This window comes from Hypanus sabinus, chromosome 10 (assembly GCF_030144855.1).
Source record: "Hypanus sabinus isolate sHypSab1 chromosome 10, sHypSab1.hap1, whole genome shotgun sequence".
NCBI lineage: Eukaryota > Metazoa > Chordata > Chondrichthyes > Myliobatiformes > Dasyatidae > Hypanus > Hypanus sabinus.
This window is the reverse complement of record NC_082715.1, coordinates 97,067,253-97,092,542: the sequence shown is the minus strand read 5'-3', so window position 1 is coordinate 97,092,542 and position 25,290 is coordinate 97,067,253. Positions and strand designations below refer to the sequence as shown.

General features: G+C 39.3%; 1 protein-coding gene across 3 annotated transcripts in view; it reads left to right on the top strand.

The window, feature by feature from the left end:
* Window positions 1-25,290, top strand: part of phip (pleckstrin homology domain interacting protein) — a 178,013-nt gene that overhangs the window by 68,442 nt on the left and 84,281 nt on the right. For all 3 annotated transcript variants that reach the window (XM_059982360.1, XM_059982361.1, XM_059982358.1), the window contains exons 9-12: window positions 2,218-2,318; window positions 13,628-13,698; window positions 21,939-22,039; window positions 25,168-25,208. In XM_059982360.1, the coding sequence (XP_059838343.1) occupies window positions 2,218-2,318; window positions 13,628-13,698; window positions 21,939-22,039; window positions 25,168-25,208 (314 nt within the window). The remainder of the gene's footprint in view (window positions 1-2,217; window positions 2,319-13,627; window positions 13,699-21,938; window positions 22,040-25,167; window positions 25,209-25,290) is intronic.

The window sequence follows — 25,290 nt, the reverse complement described above, 5'->3', positions numbered from 1 at the left end:
CTCCCACCACAGATGCTGCTCAACCTGCAGACTTCCTCTAGTAGTTTGTACTTTTGCTCAGCCCATTAACACTGTCAGTAATTAATTTTACCTTAGGATGCTTCCTTTCCATCTGAAGAACAGCTGCTTTATGCTGTCAGCATCCTTATAGCCCTTCGGGAATTAATTTTACTCATTTTGAAGCTATGCAAAGATAACTCTTATTTGCTAAAACATGGTCTGATTCGTTGAAAGGAAGTGAAACAGAGAATGTTGCAAACGCTCAGTTGATCCTGAAGCACTGGTGGAAAGAGAGACAGAGGTACTGTTTCAGGTGGAATACCTTTCAACAGAATTAGGAAAGATAAAATCACCAAAAAGAAGCATGTGTAAATAGTTAGCAGTTTACAGAAAAATAACACCTAGATGAAGTGGTTTACTGCAAGGACAGATGAAGAAGTGAAATAGCACATACTAATCCTTTAGAGTGCTGAACGCCTTATGGAACTTGCACATTTGTTAATTGCTAAAATCTTTGAATGGCCTGTTTCTGTTTTGTATAAAACAGGATGGCACACTAGTGTAGTGGATAGCACAACACTTTACAGCACCAGTGATCAGGGTTCAATTCCCGCCACTGTGTGTGAGGAATTTGTACATTCTCCCCGTATGAATATACTTTTTCCCACATCCTGTAGATGTGATAGGATTGTGGGCATTCTACGTTGGTGCTGGAAGCATGGTGACACTTGTGGGTTTTGTCCAGCATAATCCTCTGACTGTTGGTCATTGATGCAAACATCATGTGTTTCAATGTGCATGTAACATCTAATCAAGTCTACTGCAAATGTGGTATAATACTCATTAATATAAAAAACAGAAGCTACTGGAAATGCTCAGCTGGTCAGGTAGCATTCTGCAGAAAGATAATTGAAGTTGTTTCCAGTCAGCAACTCCTTATCCCTATAGATCTCTGATTGATTACTTAACCTTCCACCTAAGCCCTTGATCCACTCTTCTGCTTGGTGGGTTTGTCATTCTTATAAGATGGATCATGACTATAATATTTCCTTAATTATTTTATCTCCCCAATGCTGTCGCCATAATTTTGCCTTTGTCCATTAAGTTCATGTGTTCAAGTTCTCCTTGGAAAAAAAACTGAACCGGTGGAAAAAAAAATCAGTAGATCAAGCTGAGTCTGCAGAGGTAAACAGATGGTGAATGTTTTTGTTTGAGATCCTGCATCAGGGATGAATTCATCCAGTGCTTTCTTTTGCGCTTGATTCCAACACCAGCACTCTTCTGACTTAAATCCTGTGTGTGTTTGCAATCAGGTGGCTCCTATTAAACTTTTTCTGACTGATCTGCCATTCACCTCTCCTGTAAACCTACCTGTCTCAAAACTCTGCTGCCCTATGCAGTTCTGCAGTAAGTTGGCCCATCACTCCACTTCTCACTGGTTTATCATGATCCTTGCTCTCCCAGGCAATCAAATTTAAAAGTTATCTTTTTGTTTGTGCTTCTCATTTCATTGTCTGTGCAAAATGTAATTTCTCAGTGGTTGGCCACCTCTGCTTTATATTAGTATTTTTCTATCAACCTAGATTCCAGTTTCCCCAGAGCTGATCCATTCTCAACTCACGAACACTCAGTAATAATTTATTTTACATTAGAATGTTTCTCATAAATCTAAATAAAAGGCTGCTTTATGCTATACCTATCTAGTTAGCTCTTTGGATTTTAATTTTAAATCGTCAAAAGGCAGTAAAAATGAAAATGCTGGAAACATTTTGGTGACTGGATCTTTGGCATTGATTGTGGACATTGATATCAGTACTTTAGTTTTTTAAAAGAACCTTGGCTTTAAGTTACTTAACCCAGTGCCGTAACTGCATTTGAAAGTACTTTCTGGTTGAGAACTTCAGTGTTTATTCATTTCTGAGACTCTCTGCGTGTATGCATTCATTCCCATTGTCCCTTTGGAGAGGTTTCTTTATCCTGCTTCACAAATTACCTTAATTCCTGATTCTGTTTTAAATTTGTGATAGTCAGTACAATACATTGTTAGCGAAGACTCCAATATCTGGATCCTTAAAGGAACAAGTGTGAGAAAACCAGATATCTTTATAGCCTCTTGACATAGTTATCAATAGGTATAAGCATGTTTTCTATCTTGACAATGAAATGTGTTATTGTATCTTTCTCAATGTTAACATTTTTAATTTTGATGTTTTCCAGTTTTCGCCAATGTGCACTGGCTCTTTGAGGTTTCTATCTTCCACAGGGGCAGATGGCACAATTTGTTTCTGGCAGTGGGATGCTGGCATGTACAAATTTAGGTTAGTATGTACTCTTCATTTTATTTGATAAAGTATTGTTTAGACTTGTTGGTATTAAGTAATTTAATATTTGTTTAAAAAATACGACCTGAATAAAAATGTCAATGACTTTGTCCTCTGTTGCACTTACCAAATGCCTTGGCTGCCTTCCTGCTGCGGCAATTTCATAAAGCTGAGCAACCTGTCGGTGGCAACTATGTCTCGGGTAGTGGACCCTGAGCACTGTGCCATCAGCCCTCTGATATCCCTTTAGCAACTTTGAAGGGACAAATGTGTACCACTTAGGTCACATCATTCATGTTTTGCGCAGCAGTGGAGTGGCTTCTAGCCTCCAACTCTACTGACTTCTGCGTTGCAATTCAAAGATGCTGAAATTAGGCATGGTGTGACCATTATGTGGCAGCTACTCATTGCATTTATGGAAAATTTGGTTCTGAGCAGTACTGTTCACTTCAATATGTTCAATAAAACATTCAGCTTACTCACTTTGAAAGCTTTGTTTTTTTGCTTTAAAATGAACAACCATTTTTTTGAATTAAGCAATTTTAATACATATCACAGCAGACCACTGAATTTAAAAAAAACTGATCTGAATTAAAACTATTATGTATATCTATATAATGTAATTACACAATCAATATATTACACTTATTATATAAAACTGAAATACATATGGATATGTATATGACATGATTACTTCCACATTGACGCTGGGGAGGAAGGAAAAGTGGTTATGTTAATGCTGAGTCCCAATTATGTTGAGATGCATTCAAATCTGAAAATATCAGAAAGGCAATTTAAATTCAGTCATGTAAAGAAATCTAAAAGAAATTAAATAATATTAGCATTATGACCAAATGGTTATGAAACCATCTATTTCACAAATCTCCTTTATGAAATGAACAGTGCCTTCCTTATCAGGTGTGGCCAGTATTTGATTCCATATTCACAGAAATGTAAGCATCTTGTAACTGTTTATTAAATTTACTCAGTCCATTGCTAATGACTTAAAGCAAAATGCACTTTAAACCACAGAAATTTCAAGAAAGCAGTCATCCTGAGTGATAAACAGTGGTCATTAAAATGCTAACACTGCATTTGTTAAAATGTTAACACTGTGATTGATTAAAATAAACCCCCATATGAAACTGGAAGATAGGGTTGGAAATAGAGAAGGTAGATGGGGTATATAATCCCGTATAGTTGAAGTTAGTTGATGCATATTGAGAATAAATTTTAAAGCATGCTAGTAAAAGATTTTTTTGCCGATTAAGTATTTTGAAGAATAGTATGTCTCTATTCCATTAAGAAGCAGTAAAATATAATTGGTTTTCCACTCTGAGATTAGTAATTTGCAAATATTTGTTTTATGTCTTTTCGAAGGCTAAACATTTCTATAATAGAGTAGCTCAGCATTTTTTAATATGTAAATTTGTACAGAAGCTTGCTTCTTACTGGAAAAAAATACTGTATATTTGTATCAGATCAATGGTGACAATAAATACGCTCAAACTGAGGGGGACGTGTTTAGAATGAAATAGAATAAGAAATTCACCCCTCTTAAAATTATTCAAATCCAAAATCTCATTGGAATAAGGTTCTAATTCTGGATGAATGCAATTAATGGCATAATTTAGGGTTTATGATTGTTCTAAGGTGATAATTATATTGAGTATTTTTAAGTTAAAATATTTTATATCTTTAAAAGCTGTGCTGAGCATGGAGGTTTATTTTCCTATATTTTTTGTTCTCATGAATCAAGAGCCATGGATATTATTTGTTTTTAACCAATTCTGTGTATACTCCATTCTCATATAATGACCTAATTAACATTTCACAGATGAAAAGTGAAGGGTAAGGAGACTAGAGCATGTGTATATTAAAATTTAAAGTGTCCATGCCACCCCTTGATAAAATGAGGCTTGATAGTTTCCTTGTCAGAGTTAACTCATGACTGCATATTTTGCTTTGGTCATGTGCCTTTCAGGTTTTGAATGGATATTTTTGTTCCAGTTTTCTCATTTTCAACTGAATTATTGTGCATTTCTGTACATTTATTTGAAATAACGCTTCCTGAAGTACCACTATAAAAGGTTTAAATCACTGAATAATGTGATTTTAAATGTTTATGCCTTGTCAGTCAACTTTGAAATGAAACCTGCTAACTCCATTTTCTGCCAGAGAAGTAACAGTTACTTAGTATTTAGCATTCAGTATTTATACAAACACTTGCAGAAGACATTTTTTATTACAGAATTCTTGTAGTTAAAATTGACATTAATAACCAGAGGTATGTGGTAAATCTGTTGAGAAATGTTACTTATAATAGAGGTTTGATAACTGTTATAATTCTAGGTCTAATATTGTCATGTGCTGAATGCTGGAAGTAAATGCATTTACCCTCTGCATTTATTTTTTTTTAACTACATTTAATTTTATCAAACATTAATCCCTAATTTTCTTTCTTGTGGTGTCCATTAATGAATTTCTTAAACGCTGAAATGATTATGATTCTTCAATTTGAGAAATTCATTTCCAATTGAAACTATTCAATTCTATTGTTTTTCTGAAATTTATTAGGCTCTTTGTTTTTTTGGCTTGAATTGTTTTTGGACAGATGTTTCATTGAGTGATTGTCGCTTTTGTTAAACTTCGGTGACCAAATAAGTTGTTTCTGGGTATCTAATCGCCTTTGTCAAACTTGACAAATAGCCAAACTGAGCATTGACCAAAAAACAGTCTTTTTAGATATTAACTATCACTGGAAAATTTCCCTTTGAGCTTCTGCTCCAACGATTTGGGCCGATTGGGTATCCTATCTAATGTGACAGATGAAGTTCTGAAAGGTATGCATGTTAGAAGTTTAGCATGGCTGTTACAAGTCCCACTGTATTAATCAACTTGACGTCATTTTAAATTAATTTTAATTTATTACTTTCCAGAAGTAGAGCAGTAAACCAGAACTTGAAAGTTTTTTTTTGCTGATCACCTGACTTGATTTAAAAACATACTGATTTATTTTTATTAAAAGTTTTGGGCGATTTCTGTTCATGTTTATAACCTTTGCTGGGAAAACAATCGTTAAGGTGTCAAAATTTTACTACATTGAAGTTAGTTTGAATGAAGATTGTGGATTCTAAATGCCCAGTTATTTTAAGCTGACTTATTCAGAGAGGCACTGAATGCACTGTCTACTTCATTAGATATTACTATTTTATTGTCCTGATATAAAACAAAATAATTCAATATTGCAGAGAAATTGAGGCATGGATTTAACAGTGTCAAGTGTCTTTCTTTCTAATGGTTTTTGCAGTTGTTACAGGGGGACTCAAATGAACTGGCACCTTTTCTTCTGTTGTTTGGCTGCACAAATCAGTTTGCAGCTTTTTTGTTGAAGTAGAACTTAAATAGATACTTTTTGAGATTTGTGCATGGTAGACACAGGGATAAAAAAAATTCTTAACTCCAATTCAGAAAGTTCTGGGTTGAATTCCTCCACTTGAGATTTGAGCACAAAATTTCACCAAAGCCGTACTTTACAGAACATCTTTTCATGTAGTTGAAATACTAAACTCTCCAATGAGTCGATCTGTATCAGGTAGATATAAAAGAACTAATGGTACTGTACTGAAAGCAGATGTTAATTCATGACCAATAGGTGTATCTCTCAACCAAACTTTATAATTACAGTCATTATAGCATGGCTGTTTATAGGACCTTATTAGACACAAAGTGCAGCAGTAATAACAAAAGTCCAGATGTTTCCAGTACACTACTGTGCAAAGTTTTGTGGTTGTGAAAGGTTTTTCATATTTTCAAGCCCAGCAACTACTTGTGTGTGAACAAGTAGTCATCACCAAGAACATCATGGGTCAGTACATGGAACTGTGATCTTGTGGATATCAGAGACTTGGCTGAAAGAGGAACAGGAATGGGTGCTTAATATCCCAGGGTTTCAATCTTTTAGTAGAGATAGAGAGGGAAGCAAAAGAGGTGGGGGAGTTGCACTACTAATCAGAGACAGTATCACATCTGCAGTCTTCCACGGAGTCTATGTAGGTATAACCCAAAAATAGGAAGAGTGCAGTCACTCTGATGGGATTGTACTGCTGACACCCCTCCAACCCCATCCACAGCCAGTGGGACACAGAGGAACTGCTATGCAGGCAGATCAAGGAAAGGTGTAAAAACAATAGGATTGTTGTCATGGGGGTTTTACCTTCTCTAATATAAACTGGACCTTCTGAGTGCAAGAGATGGGGCTGAATTTGTCAGGTGTATCCAGGAGGGTTTCTTAAATCAGTATGTAGATCTTCCAACAAGAGCTAGACCTGGTGTTTGGTAAAGAGCCTGGCCAGGTAACCAACTTTTCAGTGGTTGAACATTTAGGTAAACAGTGACCGCAACTCCTCAAGGATAGCTATTGATGAAGGGAAGTATGGACCTTGTGGGAGAGAATTAAACTTGGGACCGTGCAAATTATAAGAGCTTTCGGCAGGAACTAAGGAGAGTGAATTGGGGACAGCAGTTTGTGGGCAAGTCCACATACGGCATGTGGGGAGTGTTTACGGAAATAATACACAGAGTACAGGACAGGTATGTTTCAGTCAGAAGGAAGGACAAGCATGGCAAGGCAACAGAACCTTGGATGTCGAGAGATGTGATGAATTTGGTTAAGAAGAAAAAAAATTCTGTAATGTGGAGGAAGCAAGAATCAAACATGGCGCTTTACAATTATAAAAAATTTAAGAAAAAGACAGACAGCCATACTTTATTGATCCCGAGGGAAATTGGGTTTCATTACAGTCGCACCACCAAGAATAGTGTAGAAATATAGCCATATAAAACCATAAATAATTAAATAATAATAAGTAAGTTATTCCAAGTGGAAATTAGTCCAGGACCAGCCTATTGGCTCAGGGTGTCTAACACGCAGAGGGAGGAGTTGTAAAGTTTGTTGGCCACAGGCAGGAATGACTTCCTATGATGCTCAGTGTTACATCTCGGTGGAATGAGTCTCTGGCTGAACGTACTCTTGTGCCTAACCAGTACGTTATGGAGTGGATGGGAGACATTGTCCAAGATGGCATACAACTTGGACTGCATCCTCTTTTCAGACACCACCGTCAGAGAGTCCAGTTCCACCCCCACAACATCACTGGCCTTACGAATGAGTTTGTTGATTCTGTTGGTGTTTGCTATCCTCAGCCTGCTGCCCCAGCACACAACAGCAAACACGATAGCACTGGCCACCACAGACTCGTAGAACATCCTCAGCATCATCTGACAGATGTTAAAGGACCTCAGTCTCCTCAGGAAGTAGAGACGGCTCTGACCCTTCTTGTAGACAACGTCAGTGTTCTTTGACCAGTCCAGTTTATTGTCAATTCGTATCCCCAGGTATTTGTAATCCTCCACCATGTCCACACCGACCCCTTGGATGGAAACAGGGGTCACCAGTGCCTTCGATCTCCTCAGGTCCACCACCAGCTCCTTAGTCTTTTTCACATTAAGCTGCAGATGATTCTGCTCAAACCATATGACAGAGTTTCCCACCGTAGCCCTGTACTCCATCTCATCTCCCTTGCTGATGCATCCAACTATGGCAAAGTCATCAGAAAACTTCTGAAGATGGCAAGACTCTGTGCAGTAGTTGAAGTCCGAGGTGTAGATGGTGAAGAGAAAGGGAGACAGGACAGTCCCCTGTGGAGCCCCAGTGCTACTGACCACTCTGTCTGACACACAGTGTTGCAAGCACACGTACTGTGGCCTGCTAGTCAGGTAATCAATAATCCATGACACCAGGGAAGCATCCACCTGCATCACTGTCAGCTTCTCTCCCAGCAGAGCAGGGCAGATGGTGTTGAACGCACTGGAGAAGTCAAAAATCATGACCCTCACAGTGCTCGCCGGCTTGTCCAGGTGGGCTTAGACACGGTTCAGCAGGTAGACGATGGCATCCTCCACTCCTAGTCGGGGCTGATAGGCAAACTGGAGGGGGTCTAAGTGTGGCCTAACTTAGATTTCAGCTGCTCTAGAACAAGTCTCTTCAGGGTCTTCATGATGTGGGAGGTCAATGCCACTGGTCTGTAGTCATTGGAGCCACTGGGGTGCAGCGTCTTCGGTACAGGAATGAGGCAGGACGTCTTCCACAGCACAGGAACCCTCTGGAGACTCAGGCTCAGATTGATGACCTGGTGAAGTACTCCACATAGCTGGGGGAGCACAGACTTTGAGCACCCTGGGACTGACACCATCTGGGCCTGCAGCCTTGCTTGGGTGGAGACGTTTCAGCTGTCTTCTCACCTGTTCAGCTGTCTTCTCACCTGTTCAGCTGTGAAGCCCACTGTGGTGGTTTCAGGTGGGGGAGGGGTGTATTTGTGAGAGCAGGGTGGGGGGGGGGGCTGTGAGGAGGGGTAGGAGGGGAGAGTGGAGTATATGTTGGTTGGGGGCCGACAACAGATGAATCGTGGGGGATGGGCAGGGGCCACAGTGTCAAATCTGTTGAAGAACAGGTTAGGTTCGTTGGCCCTGTCCACACTGCCTTCAGCTCCTCTTGCTGGTTTGCCAGAACCCAGTGATGGTCCTCATCCCACTCCAGACCTCTCTCATGTTGTTCTGCTGGAGTTTCCACTCAAGCTTCCTCCTATACTTGTCTTTAGCCTCCCTGATCTTGGCTTTCAGGTCCCTCTGTATTGTCCTCAGCTCCCTATTTCCATCTCTAAATGCCCTCTTTTTAGTGTTCAGGATGTCCTTAATGTCCTTTGTTACCCATGGCTTGTTATTTGAATAACAAAGGAACATTGCAGTCCACACAGAAGTTGATGTAACCAGTGATGCACTCTGTGAGCCCATCAATGTCCTCTCCATGTGGCTCACAGAGGGCCTGCCAGTCTGTCACCTCAAAACAACCCTGGAGTGCCTCATAAGCCTCCTCCGACCATTTCCTCACTGTCCTCGAGGTTGCAGGTTTACTCTTCACCAGAGGCACCTAGCAGGGTTTGAGATGTACCAGGTTGTGATCTGACCTTCCCAGTGGGGGGAGGGGAGAGGAGCTGTATGCATCCTAAATGCTAGCATGCATCAAGTCCAGGGTCCTCTCCCCTCTGGTTGTACAGCTCACATACTGCGTGAAGTTGCGCTGTGTTCTGGCCATGGTAACATAGTTGAAGTCACCCGAGATGGTAATGAGGGCACTCGGGTGCTGGGTTTGTAGTCTGGCCGTGACAGTGTGAATGATGTTACAGGCCGATGTCAGGTTGGCAGAGGGAGGGATGTACACAACAACCACGATTGCATGTGAACTCAAGGGAATTCGGGAAGTCAGGAGGGGCCATGAAAAATCCTTGGAAAATAAGATTAAAGAAATTCACAAGGCATTCTATACGTGTATCAAGAGCAAGAGGAAAACTAGGGAGAGGGTTGGACCACTGGAGGATAAACAGGAAAGAAATTTGCTTGGATGTGGAGGGTATGGGTTAGGTCCTTAATGAGTGCATTACATTAGTATTTACTGAGGAGAGTGAGGTGATAGACAGGGTGATCATTTCTGAGCATATTGTTATGTTAGGCATTTTGAGATAAAGGAAGAGGAAGTGTTGGATATTCTAAAGAGCATTAAGGTGGATAAATCCCCAGGGCCATATGAAATATACCCCAGGCTATTGAGAGTGGTAAGAGATGAGATTTCAGTGACCTTGACTGACATCTTAGTGTACTTTAGCCAGAGGCAAGGTTCTAGAGTACTGGCGAGCAGCTAAATTTGTTCCTTATGCAAGAAGGAAAGGGAATAATCCTGGAAACTATACCGGAGAGAATTCTTAGGGTTAAGATTTATGAGCATTTGGAAAACCTATTGCCTAATTTGCGAGCTAGCATGGCTTTGTGTGGGGCAAGTCATATCTTATGAGCTTGATTGAATATTTCGATGAGGTGATGAAGGTAGAGCTGCAGATGTTGTCTATATGGATTTTAGTAAGGTGTTTGATGGACGTCCCTCACGAGAAGCTCATCTAGAAGATTAAGATGCATGGGATCCATGGTGAATTGACTGGTTAGATTCAGAACTGCTTTGTCCGTAGAAGTTAGTGGTTGAAAGGACTTATTCTAGCTGGTGATTGGTGGTGTTCCACAGGCTCTGTACTTGGTCCTCTGCTGTTAAGGATGTATATAAATGATCTGGTTAAAAATGTAGATGGGTGGGTTAGTATGTTTGCAGATATTACATAGATTGGTGGTGGTGTGGATAGCGTAGAAGAGTGGCAAAGAATACAATGGGATATGAATTAGTTGCAGGTACGTGTGGAGAAATGGCACATAGAGCTTAACCCGGCCAAATGTTGCATCTTGGTAAATCAGATGCTAATAGACAGTACACTATTAAGGGCTGTTGATGAACAGAGGGTCCAGGTTCATAGCTACCAGAAAGTGGTTACACAGAGTATAGTGTGGTTAAGAAGGCATATGGTGATAGTTGCCTATATTAGTTGAAGCATGAGTTCAAAAGTCAGGAAGCCATATTACAGCTATATAAAATTCCAGTCAGGCTGCATCTGGAGTATTACATGCAGTCCTGTTCACCCCCTCGTAGCTTGAAGGATGTTGAGTCTTTGAAGAGGGTGTACAAGAGTTTACCAGGATTTTGCCTGGATTAGAGGGCATGTGTTACATTGAGAGGTAGGACAGACTGGGGTTGTTTTCTCTGGAATGGCAGAGGTTAAGGACAGGTTTATAAGATTATCAGTGGCATCGATGGAGTAGACAGACAATATATATTTTAAGTGTTGAGACGTTCAATACCAGGTGACATGCATTTAAGCTGAGAGGTTTTAATTTCAAAGGAGATATGAGGGACATGGAATGTGCTGCCTGGGATGGTGGCGGAGGCAGAATAATCAGAGACTTTTAAGAGATGTTTAGATAGGCACTTGAATGTGTGGAAAATGGAAGGATATGGTTTGGCTCAACATTGTGGGCTGAAGGCCTGTTCCAGTGCTGTATAGTTCTATGTTCCATGTTAAGCCATTTAATTTTATTAATATAATGAATTCCCTCCCCCCTTTCTTTAGAATATCTGTGAAATATTAGTGTATTTGAACACACTGTCACTTAGTTATCAGCCAAAGCATCTTTTCAGGGCTGGGAAATAGCTGCTGGACTTTGCTTCAAATGCACAATGATGCATTAAGTATGTCATTAGAAACAGTGAAGTTATGTACAGAGCTGGGTAGTTCTTAAAAGATTAGGTTCTGCTTGAAGTGTAATTCTCAGGCTCAAGAATTTTGATCTTTTGACCTTTTAAAATGAAGTTAAAATTGAAGATGTTAAAATATATTTGCATTCAGTGCCCTGATGTATTTAGAGATATTTTTTCCCGGTAATTTTGGTGATACTTGTGGATTTTAGTTTTATCCAAAGTTCTAGTTGAAATTTTAACTTATTGGTAACTTTTTATGATGCATTATTAAAGTATTGAATTTGGTGCACTAGGATCTTTGTGGAATGAGTTAATCAGATATCGTATTGGCAGGGGTGTTAATATATAAGCAGTGATTACCCGTGGAATTGAGCCGAGCAGGCAGGTTGTGACCTTGGGCACTTTGTAGTACTGATATGATAAAAGCAACCCATAGAGGATGTTTTGGTTGATAACTGTGTGATACTTTGATTGTCAGATAGTGTGTACAATCTGTTAATATTTTGGAGATCAGCACCTCAGCTAGTGCCCTCACTTAACTTCAGATGACTGGAGATGGAATCAGCAGCAGGAATGGCAGGCCAGCCTACCATCCCTCTAGTGCAATTTGAATGGATTTGTTGATAGTTGATTTCTTCAGCGTGATTGGTATGGTATTACATATATTGGTATCATGGTATTTGTTTCACGTGCATCAATTTACAGGGAACGACGTGACAAAGGCTGATGGGCATCTTTGTGACTTTGCACAACTTTGTTCAACGTCATTGTTTGTGATTAACGGAGAAATGAGCAGTTACTGAGGCTTGGAGTGTGGGTGGTAAAATATAGCATTTGTATGCATTCCCTGATTTTGAACACCTGTGTGAGGTTAGTGAACTTTTGTAACGCCACATTGAAGTTAATCGAGGTGTGCTTCTGCCCTGGAACTCTGCAGCTGTCTGCTCCCACCACTTGCTCTTTTTTTTGGCTTGCACCTCATTCTTTTGTGGTACCACAAGACATCAATTTTCTGCCTCAGTAACACTTACAGTTTCTGAAAGCTATGAAATGTCAGCTGTCTCTATTGCATCAGTTTTCCTGGGGTCACATTTGACCATAAGATATGGGAGCAGAATCAGGCCATTTGGCCCATCAAGTCTGCTCCAGCATTTCATCATGACTGATCCAATTTTCCTCTCGGCCCCAAATTCCTGTCCTCTCCCCGTATCCCTTCATGTCCTGACCAATAAAGAATCTATCAACCTCTTGACTTGGCCTCCACAGCTACCTGTGACAAAGAATTCCAAAAATTCACCACCCTCTGGCTGAAAAAGATTTGCTCCCTTTTTCAAGGCACAAATTGCCCCAGCCACAGCTTACATCAGTTTTGTACCCACTCCATCTCCTTCCCCCCCCACCCCATGTTACCATTGTTAGTGGTTAGCTGTATGTTACTTGTTTGGTTTAAGTTGACCTGGTCATTCACAATTTTTTGTTCCCTTCTGATAGGACTAGTCAGTTGTTCAGTCCAGGCTGGAATCATTGAAATGAATAGGAGGCACTGTGTTGGTGCTGTACCTGTGCTTGGATAATTTTCCCATTGCAATGCTTGCTATCATTTTCTCAGGTTCCTATTTTTATTTGCGGTAATGGTTAGCATGCTTCTTTATGGTCTATTGTGCTTCCATGGTTACTTAATTAAAGAGAGTTGCATTTGTCTTGCCAGTAATGTGGTGTTTATCTTTGAATTGTTTCTTCGAGTTCACATTCGTCCACATTTATGAAGCAGTTACACAGTTTTTTAAAAGCTAAACATCCTTTTGATTTAAGATCTGTTTCAAGGAAGCCATTTTGACATTACTTTCATGGTGTCCTATTTCTGCAGCATAATAATTATTGTAATGCGTGAGCTCTTTAAAGTCAATGTCAAATTTACATAAAATTAAAAATCTCCTGAGTCAGTCCATACTAATTATTGCTGCCTGTGTCAGCTTCTAGTTTTAATAATATTAACCTCCAGAAGGAGAGCAAGTGCACACCAACGTAAAAGTGAAATATTTCCATTTTTAACAGCTGTTTAAGACGAGAGTAATTACAATCATATCTTAATGTTGTTCTATTTTTACTACAGTCATCGACCAATTAAATTTACTGAGCGCCCAAGGCCAGGGGTCCAAATGATCTGTTCTTCTTTCAGTGCTGGTAAGTGACATTTATCATTATTAATATTTAAGATTTGGTGGTAGTAATTATTTAAATTTCAACATGAAGGAAGACTTCAAATTAATATGCCTGCATAATTCAGAAAGTGCATATTTAAAAAGAAAAGGTGTTCAGATTATGAAGAATACTGGCTCTGTGAACAGTTGATTCTGTAAATAGCATTTCCTCAAGTAGTCTAATTTTACCTTTGTTAATGAAGCTAATTACATGAGTTTTGGAATTTTGTAGGAGTCTGTAGTTTGTCCCTTACACCCTCATGTTGTCAACACCTGAACCAAAAGAAAATATCCACATACTAATCCTTATTCTGGCCTTCATGATATTTCTGTATAATATTGATGTTTTCAATAAGTATGTTTTTTGCTTGCAGTCAACATGGTTTTTGCAAAACTTGCGAATGGTTTCTGCAAAACAGCTCAGAGAATAGTGTATGATAACTATCTTGGTTTAAGAACAAAGATGAACTCAGCAGTCAGAATCTCACTTGTTGATTGTAAATCCGAACTATGTTAATTTGTAGAAAGCATATATACCAAGAATCTATTTAAAATGTGTTGGTTATTGGATACTTGCTTCAATACCTGTGTGTGCAGATGTGAGAATGGAAGTGAAATATGGGTGAGAAAAGTAATACTAAGAGAGGAATTTTATATCTGGAAACATAAGCAGACAGGGTGACAATTCAAGTTCAGTTTATTGTCATTCAGCTGTACACATCTATATTGTCAAATGAAATAATGTCCTTCTGGATCAAAGTACACAACACAGTACACATAACGCATCAAAAGTTCAGAAGGTTCAAAGGTTCATTTATTATCAAAGTATTCAACTCTGAAAAACTTCTTCTCCAGTAGCATGACAATCAACCCCCAAATCCCTCCTTCCCGCCCAAAAATAAAACAAACTAAAATGGAATAGGCACATCGACCACCAAATCCTCCTCCCCCCAAGACGAGGCAAAAATCACAGAATATAAGGAACTATAAGACTGAATAGTTTACACCAGAAATCAAAAGACAGTCCCCTCTTTTTCTGTAGCAGAGCAATCCCACCAACGATCAAAAGGCAGGCAGCTGGCACTCAATGTCTCTCCCTCGTCGCTTTACTTGACAAACATAGCACCTGAAATAATATAACCACAAATAAATTAAATAGCAAGGAGCATATGACACGAGAAAAAAGATAAACAGTGGAACGCTACCTGCACATCGTACGTGATGAGACCCGGGTAGCAGGGACTTCAGTAGTGTTACTGCCTGAGAGAAGAAGCTGTTTCCCACCCTAACAGTTCTTGTCCTATCGCGATGATACCGCCTACCTGATGGTAGGGTGTCAAAGAGGTTGTTGGATGGATGGGAAGAATCATTAATGGTGCTAGTAAGGGTTCTGTGTTTGGAAATCTCCTGTTAAATATCTCCTAATGGGTGCAAGTAAGGCCCTGATCATCCTCTCAGTAGTTTTGAAATTGTTTATAGGGACTTGTGGTCAGGTGCCTTGCAATTCCCATAGTAAATGGTGATGCAGCTGGCCAGGGCGCTGTTGATGGTGCTCCTGTAAAAACAGGTTGAAATGTGAGGGGACGGGGAAACTTCACTTGCCTCAGTCTCCTCAGGAAATGGAGATGCTTCTGTACTTTCTTGACCAAAAAGTTGGTGTTGAGGGATGAGGTGAGATTGTCCGTTGTGTACTCTCCATGAAACTTGGTGCTGCTAACTCTGCATGGAGGAATTATGAGGAGTGGTCAACTTGTACCTTCCTAAAGTCCACAGTCATCTCTTTGGTCTTGTCCAAATTGAGACTCAAGTTGTTGTTGCTTCACCATTTTACCAGCCACTCTGCTTCCTCTCTGTACTCGGTTTCATTGTTGTAAATGAAGTCAACCACTGTTCTGTCTCAGGCAAACATGATGACTCTGGTTGAAATGGATCTAGCAGCGTAGTCATTTATCTGCAACATGATGGATCGCAAAAGTTGGATAGAAAAATGCACATTCATGCGTGTATTATTTCTTATTTGCAAGTGTCGTACTAGATGATTTTGGTAGTATTTTGGATGTAGCTTCCGCAGGATGAATAACAGGGATAATATTTACAACTTCAGGTATGATTTCTGACTTTAAATGCACAATATACACTCAAATCACAATCACACACAAAATTCTGCAGGAACTCAGCAGACCAGGCATCATCAATGGATAAAAGTATAGTCGATGTTTCGGGCTGTACCCCTTCAGCAGGAATCAGTGGTCATTTTATTAGGTACACCTGTACACCTGCTCGTTAATGCATTTATCTAATCAACAAATCATCTGGCAGCAGCCCAATGCATAAAAGCAAACAGACATAGTCAAGAGCTTCAGTTGTTGTTGAGACCAAACATCAGAATGGGGAAGAAATGTGATCTAACTGACTTTGATACTGGTATGATGTTAGTGTTCGATGGGGTGGTTTGAGCATCTGAGAAATGGCTGGTCATCCAGGATTTTCACATTCAACTGTGTCTAGAGTTAACAGAGAATGGTTTGAAAAAAAAACCAAAAGGCATCCAGTGAGTGGCAGTGCTGTGCGTGAAACTGGCTTGTTAATGAGAGAGGTCAGAGGAGAATGGCCAGACTAGTTCAAGCTGACAGTGACTCAGATATCAACATGTTACACAGTGGCATGTAGAAGAGTATCTCTGAATGCACAGCATGTCAAACCTTGAAGTGGACAGTGCTACAACGGTAGAAGTCCACCCTGGGTTCCATTTCTGTACCTAATATAACAGACGCTGAGTAAAAATTGTGGCTCTATTTGTTATATATTTGATGGAGATATACATATCACTAGCTGGGCCCAAATGTTTGATACTTCCATGTTTCCCAGGGATGGTTTGATGTTGCCATGCTCAGAGTTCTATAATATGGATGGGTGATTAAAGGCATCCACAGTCCAGGCCTCTGTTGTATAGTTGAAGGCCATAAACATGTATAGGTGGTCCTGAAGTTGAAGTCTGATGGCTGGAGGGCAGTTGGACTTGGGGCTCTTTGCGTTTGTATGGGTGGGTGGGAGGGAGGGAGGAAGGAAAGTGCTTACTTTGCTGTTGTTGCTTTGTTATTTGTTGTGCCCTGTGTGGTTCTGCTGAGCATTTCCGGCATGCTAAGTTAGTTCCGGAATGTGTGGGGACTCCCAGCACATGCTAGGTTGTGTTGGCTGTTGGCCACAAACAATGCATTTCATTGTTTGTCATGATGTACATGTGATAAATAAATCGGAATCTCACCATCTGAAATGTCATTCAGTAAATTTTCATTTTGCACTTGGAATTGGGCTGTGATACTTCGCTCACATTTGGACCATATTAGTAGATGCCATTTCTTGATCGATGAGGCGGGCATTTATAATAATTTAGTACTTTAATTTTCAACATTACAGATAATCAGCTTCATATTCCAGATGTAATTAATTGCTTGAATTAAAATTCAGAGACTGAATCAGGAGGTCATAGCCTCACTTTTGTGTTATCATAGCCTCACTTTCATTGATGACACACAAAACTACAAGAAATTTGGATGTACAGCTTCTCATTGTATTGTCTTGACTTTACACATTTTTGCTGTGCTGTTTGTGAACGTTGGATTCCATGGTCATTCATACGTCACAGAAAAGCAGATTCTAAGGCTTGAAATTAAATCAATGATAGATTGGCAGTGAACAGGAGGATAATCTGTCAGAGTTCTGAAACACCCATTCAGATCGTTGTTTTGTAAGCTAAACACTGAAACAGGGATATTAGCATTTGTTCCAAGCAGTGTGGTATTTGGAATTTATCAACATTTTCATATTGGAAACATACACTTTACATGCACTAACTCATTTTCTCCTATGCCTTCACTCATGAAATGAAATTGCCAATTACTTCGAAAAAAAATTCTAAAATCTATTATCTCATTCCATTTTATTACACATTGGACTGAGAAAGAGAGCCTCTTGTTATTTTACTGTTTCAGTAGTATCAGATTACTTCATTCCTGTATGTATTTCAGCTGTGCTGATAGCCCAGTTATTCATTCGTAGTTCATACATTATGCAATTATATGTAGTGTGAACTGTTCATATAGTCTGTTCATATACTGTTTCTCATTTGTAGCTGTGTACTTAGCCCTCGAGGCTTCAATGAGATTATCTGTTCTTAAACTGACTGTTTATGTGACTTCTCCCAGGATTGAACTAGTAGATCCTTTGTCTTAACCTGGTCTCATGGGTCTCTTTACATTTGGCGAAGTGTCCTGTCGTACCCATGGCTATATTTTTATGCAGTTCCTTACTGTGTCAGATTTTAAGACTGGAATTTCTTGCATGAACTTTTAATTGCGTTTTACATCTGTGGTCACTTATTAAGTACATCTGTACACCTCGTTAATGCAAATATCTTAGCCAATCAATACATAAAAGCACGCAGACACGGTCAGGAGATTCTGTTGTTGTTCAGGCCAGTCATCAGAAACGGGAAGAAATGTCATCTAAGTGACTGTGACCATGGAATGATTGTTGGCCTCAGATGGTGTGGTTTGAGTATCTCAGAAAATGCTAAAATCCTGGGAATTTTCACATACAATAGTGTATAAAGAGAATGGTGCAAAAAACCCCCCCAAAAAATTCCAATGAGCACACTTCTGTGGGGAAAAATACCTTGTTAATGAAAGGAGCCAGTGGAGAATGGACAGACTGGTTCAAGCTGACAGGAAGGCAACAGTAGCTTAAATAAACACGTTACAACAGTAATGTGTAGAGAACAACTCTGAATGCACATGTCAAGCCTTGTAGTGGATGGGCTACAGCAGCAGAAGACCATGAACATACACTCAGTATCCATTTAATTAGGTACGGGAGTGTACAGTGATATTGGAAAAATAGATCAGAGGTTGTGATTTATATATACTCCATTCATCCATCCCTCCTGATTGGTTAGTCCTCATTCAAACTTTGGATGAGGACTAACCAGTCAGGAGGGCAGGATGATGGGGATATATATACCACCATATATACCACATGTCTAGGCATTAACCCTGAGGAACGTGACAGAGCTTGTCATCAAAACATTGATTAAAATCAATATCTGTATCCGGCTGGTAGCCTGAGAAGAGTTTATTCATTAAGCTTTTTAATTACTCAATTCCAGTAAATCTCTTTTGTTTTAAGTTTAATATTTTTCCCCTGTTGGAACTTCATTTGAAGGATCTGGGACTTCTAATGCAAATGATTCTGGCAGAGTTGCCAGTTTTTTTGAAATCATTTTTGGTTAGTGATGCTTTGGCACACACATCATCATTTGTCGAACTGGTAGGAATTACTTCATTTGATGATTGCAAAATTGTTCAAGCAGATGCAGATTGAAGAACAAACATTGTCAAGGTAATAAAGATGTAAAATAAGTCCATCTGCAACAAACATTTAATTGGCAGTGAAGCTCTGTTATATTGATACCTGAGAACTCATCTCTCAAGTTTATTTGATATGGTGCAAACTAATTAATAGTGTTTCATTCGAAACATGCTGCATCAGAGATTCTGAAGCCAGGAAAAATATTCACCCAACCATCAGATCCAAACGTCTACTCCGTCAAACCAGGAAAAAAGGAAACCATCAAAATTAGGATGTTTACCAATAATTGGATCAGTAATGTGCTAACTTGCCTACTGTCCATTACGCCACCAGCGTATAGGGCAGCAATGAAGGTCCACATTCTCTGGTGGTGTTCAGGGCTTCCTTCATCATGTCAGTAGTTTCCTCTTGGTTGTCACTTCTATCAGTCATGCAAGTCCCAGGTGGAGGCTCAGGATGCACTCAGATTGTAGGAAGTTTCTTCATTGCTGCTTTTGTAAAAATGTTACCAGTCAGGACTGTTAGCCCAGAGGTGAACCCCTGAACCTGGAGGACCAGTGGACAACTCTCAGTGTGGCCTCTACCCTTTAACTTGTTTGGCATGGGTGACCTTGACTCCAGCCAACGTAGCTCTCTGGGTAATTGAAACACGCAAACCTCCACACCATGACGAGGTTGTGGTCCTCTTGGAGGAATCAGTAATTTAAACTAAAATTAAATTGATAGTCATTGTAGCTCGTCCTGAAGGACACAGTGGTGGCTTATAACTCCAGTGACCTGGGTTCAGTCCTAAATTCCACTGTATATGTGGAGTTTTCTCATTCGCTCTGTGAGTGTTGGTTTCTTCCAGGTGCTCCTGTGTCCAAAAAATGTGCAGGTTGATAGGTTATTTGGTCATTTTAAATAGTTTCTACTATGTAGGTAAATGGTGGAATCCTGAGAAAATTGATGGAAATTCAGGGAGAATAAAATGGGATTTGTGTAAGTAGGTGCTTAGTGGCATAAAGGTGTGTTTCCTTGCTGTCTGATTCTCCATGAATCTAAGAATTATATAAATAGCTAATAAATAGTACTGTAAATGTACAGCCTAAAATGCAAATGTGTTTGGGAATTGCAGCTCTATATATTTGTTCACTTACATTTGCCGTCATTTTATAGACACTGATGACACGAGACTGCAGATGCTACAATCTTGAGCACCAGTCTGCTGGAGGAACTGAATGGGGGGGCTGTGGACAGTGTTCCCTCTAATTTGTAAAGACCAGAGTGCACAAAAATCTTGTGCTATGCAACTTTTTGCCCAGTGGCAACAATGCGTGTGCATTGAATAATTTCTTCAATAAAAACGGTGTAAATAAGCTAGTTCTGAAGTCTGCAGACAAATCATCGCAAACTCCATGTTGTCAACACCATCCTCATCACAAATGGGGAAAGGAAATGCGATTGTGTATACAATTGTGAAATATACTTAACATGCCAATGAGGTGATAAACTTTTGTGCGCAGTTTCAATTCTTTTGTGCGCATACCTTAGAGGGAACATAAGTGGTGGGGGAGAAATTGCCAATGTTTCAGGTCAGGGTTCCCGATTCACGGATTTGATCTCAACTTTGACAGTTTCTTTGCACCCACAGATGCTGATCGACCTGTTAAATTTTTGGAGCAGATTATTGTTTTTGGAAACTGGTTTTATCTAAACTCTTTTCTCTGACATGCAACTATTTGTATAGTTTGCTATAATTGATTTCTACATTTCTGAGAATATGATGCAGAAATCAGTTCCATTTTTGGACCACCTCCTCCCCCCCCCCCCCACCCCAGCATAATGTTTTCAAAAGCCAGCAACTTACTTTAATTGCATTTGAGCTGAGGCTGCACAAGCTGTGCAAACTGTTGGATGACATTTTGAAGCTGACACAGTGATGCTGTAAAATACCTGCATTATTTCACTAAATAGAATTGCCATTAATTTCAAGCCCTGGGAAATTTTCACCGTTTTAGTGGCAGATGCGTTTACTTCAATAAATGTGTATGAGAAAGAACAGGATTTGATAGAAGACTGATGATTTCCCTTGAGTACTAGTACAGATGAAGTAGAATGAGACTTTTATGTAACACAACCTTTCATAGTGTTTGTCATATTAGTTGCAGCATACAGTCCCTGCTGTCTTCAATCTAGTTCTCCCACCTGATTCTTCACAACTTTGTGATTTGCTTTATTTTATTTTAATTCAGAGATACAGTGCGGAATAGGCCAGAGAGCCACACCACCGATCAACCTCTGACAGCCCCATTTAAACCCTAACTTAATCACGGGACAATTTACAATGACCAATTAATCTGCCTGTTATGTCTTTGGACTATGAATGGAAACCAGAGGGCCTGGAGAAAACCCATCCATTCCGCAGACACTCCTGACAAAGGAAGCCAAGATTGAACTCGGAATCACGATACCCCGATTTATGTAGCACTATTGTAACTGCTACACTACCATGGAGCACTTGTACAATATCAAAGATAGTTGTTCAATTAACTACGGTGAATTCTAACCTTTATTCTTATTTATGCATAACCCTGACCAAAGTATTTTGAAGTGGAGGTCATTGTTACCCTTCTAGGCTTAATGGTTCCAACTTATACCATGATCAACATACAAGATTGAATTGGGAAAGAAAAGGTGATGCAAAATGTGATCAGGATTATTTTTATGAGCTGATTGCTGTTTACTTAACTTGCAGGTAAAAGGCCAAACAAGCCAGCTGTTTCTGTCATTGTTTATATTGTGTGAAGGATGGTAATTACAATAATTCACTTTTGGATACAGTAGATACTGACATTTGTCTCTCTTCCTTTACAGGTGGAATGTTTTTGGCAACAGGGAGCACAGATCACATTATTCGAGTCTATTATTTTGGTTCAGGGCAACCTGAGAAAATCACAGAATTGGAGTTTCATACTGTAAGTCCTTTTTTCAAACAGTAAAATATGGTTGATTGTTTTAGATGGAGTTAAAATTATAATATGTGTTAAGTATAACAAATCACTAAGCTGTGCTTTTATTTTCTCATAGTCAAGTAATTTAAGAACAGATTCTAGCCTTTTCCCTGTAATGGTCAAAGTTCATGCCTAATTATCTTTTGAAACTTTCAATGAAATGTGTTTTTACCACCCTTTCAGATAGTGCAATCCAAATGTTTTACATTCCTCGATGTGAAAATATATCTCCTAATTATCCCTCTAGCTCTTTTGCCAATTTATCTTTGGCATCTTGTTGATGCCCTTCTTGCCAAAAGGAACAGTTGATCTCTGCTTGCTCAGTCGAAATCTGTCATAGTCTTTAGGGCCTATATATTCAAGTCTCTGCATATGCTTGTCTGTTCTGGGTAGAATAATCTCTGCTTCAGGACTGTTTTGAATGGATTACATCCTGTTGGCACTGACACCAATCATCATGAAGTGATTTGAATGGCTGGTAATGACACATATCAAAAACTCCACCCCTTCCACACTGGACATTCACCAAAATGCTTACCGACAGATCCTCGCCATGAACGAGGCATATTTGTTATGCACTTGGCCCTGACACACCAGGAAACCAGGATACTTAGGTCAAAATGCTGTTTCTGGATTTCAGTTGAGGTTTCAACACTATTGTCCCATGGTGAGCAAACTCCCTCTGGATATTGGACTTCCAAACCCACACACCTCTGATAAGTCAGGATGCACAACCCCTCCTCCCTCCACAGCATCCCCAACAAGGGTTGCCCTCTCCCTTCTGGGGACTGTGTGCTAAGTCCATTGCTGTACACTCTGCTCAGACACAACTGTGGTTCAGCACTTAAGTAATCAGGTTATTAATTTCAGGAGAACTCACACCCCTTATATTAGTGGCACAGCAGTGGAGTCCCTTGAGTAGTTTCAAACTCTTGGAAGTATACATCTTGCACAATCTCTCATGGTCCTAGAACACATTCTGCACGGTCAAGAAAACTCATCAATAAACTCTTACTTTCTGAGGAGGCTGAAGAGAACTGACTATGCACATCTATGCTCAGGTTCTTCTACAAGTGCGAATAGGGAGCATCCTAACATACTGCGTCCTTGATGGCACAGAAACTGCTCAGTGCATCACCGGCATCATCTGACCTGCCACGACAGACATACGTACAGAAAGCTGCTGGATAAAGGTCACTAACATCATGAAGGGTCTCAGCAGAATCAAAGACAGTTAATTTCCCCAAGCAGTAAGGCTGATCAATACCTCTGCCCACTAACTCCTCCCCCACAACCTCCCATCACAGCTACTTTATCGTTCCCTGCAAGAGTCACCTTGTGTAAAGACACTCCTGTGTCTGGCATCACTTTATGAACATACAATCAATCTATGTTTATGAGTTTCTTTTGCATTTTTTTTTATTACATTCTTTATCTTACTGTGTTTTTTCTAATGCTGCCTTGGATATGGAGTAACAATTATTTCTTTCTCCTTTACATTTGTGTACTGGAAATGACGTTAAACAATCTTGAACCTTAAGCTCTCCAAATTTCTGAAGTTTTGCATTGCTATTATTGTCCTGGTAAATCATCTCTTGAGTAAACACTCAACCATACTTCACATTTTTCCAGAAGTGTGGTACTCAGAATTAGACACAATATTTCAGCAGAGATCCTGGATAACCCTAGATTCCCAGTTAAGTATGTTTTTTATGTTTCTATCTCGGAACTCATTTGCAAATTTGACTAGACTACCATTTTTTTTTTGGTTTAATTTCACTTCCCCTGGATGCAAAGCCAAATCACCTGTGCCAACATTCAAAAGATTTGTGAATTTGCACAATCTCAAAATAAGTACCATATCTTCTGCAATGCAAATTGTTATCCCATTGCTCCTTATTAAGTTGTAGTTGCCATATGTTTGCCCACTTTAATCCTGCTTGTTGTATACATTTCCAAGTTGCATATGATAAACTAATTTGAAACTTGCTCTACCTATATAACAAGAAAAGGCAATGCCTGATACTGATCTCTAATGCAAGCAGTAATCTATAATTACAGTGAAGGATGATGCATTCGGTAGCAGATTACAGTGGAAGTTCTTTGATCTGATTCTGTTAATGAGGAAACCCACTGGGAAACATTCCCTGGCAAGTTTGCCAGGAGGATTTTGAAAGAATTGTGGCTTAATATGTGTAGAATGCTAGCTGTACATAGTAATTGGTGAGAAGGAGTTTCTGTGCATAATAGATTCTTCAGCAGAAGTTAATATCATGTATTCAAATTTGACTTGGGATAATATGATCAACTAAATACTGAAAACTAATATATAGTGTTGGTGAATCACTTGATTTAGATCCAATTCACTGGATTGTCATTCATTTAAAAGGATTTTATAGAGTTTCATGTCGTGAAGTGAAACATAAATGGCTTGCCTCTTTTTCCTTTGCCCTGCTCTTCTATTTTTGGCTTTATTTGCTTTCTTCTTTCCTTACTCTACACTTTCCCCTGCTCTGTTCTCCCTACAACTCCACTCTTAACGGTTAAGTTGACCTTGGGTCTAATAACCAATAAGCAGTTTGGGAGGAAGTGAGTTGATATCATATTAATATAGGGTTATAGTTTGTGCATTTTTTATAAGAATAATTCAAAACAAAGAACAATTTTCTTTCATTAAGAATTGAAACTTTAGGGGAGGCAGTGCAGAATCTTAGAGAATCTTGAGAATCTTAGTATATCCCTGGAGATAAGTCTAGAGGTTATTGCATTGCTAAATACATATTGGTAAAGACTCTCTGTGGCTTCATTAGAAGCTGTGGGAATGTGGTGGAAATTGAGGTTCCTTCTAGTCACAGAATTAAATCGGTTTACTAGTAACAAAGAGGGTGTGGTAGGCACATAAGGAATGCTGATAGGTAAGAGGTGGTTTTGCAGAATTGAAATGCTTATGCACTATGTTTAATTATTTGTAAGATTGAAAAATCTGACATGTACTGATTTTAAAAAAGTGTTAAAAATTATAGATACTTAATTTAAAAGGTGAAAGAAGATTACAGTCAGTTAATTTTAGCTCCTATTTATATTTTTGTTAGGACAAAGTTGACAGTATTCAGTTCTCCAACACAAGTGACAGGTAAGAATAATTTTATTTATTTATTGTTTGTTCGTTTGTTATGTACCATGTCATATGATCATGGTCTTTCCAGGGCCGTGAT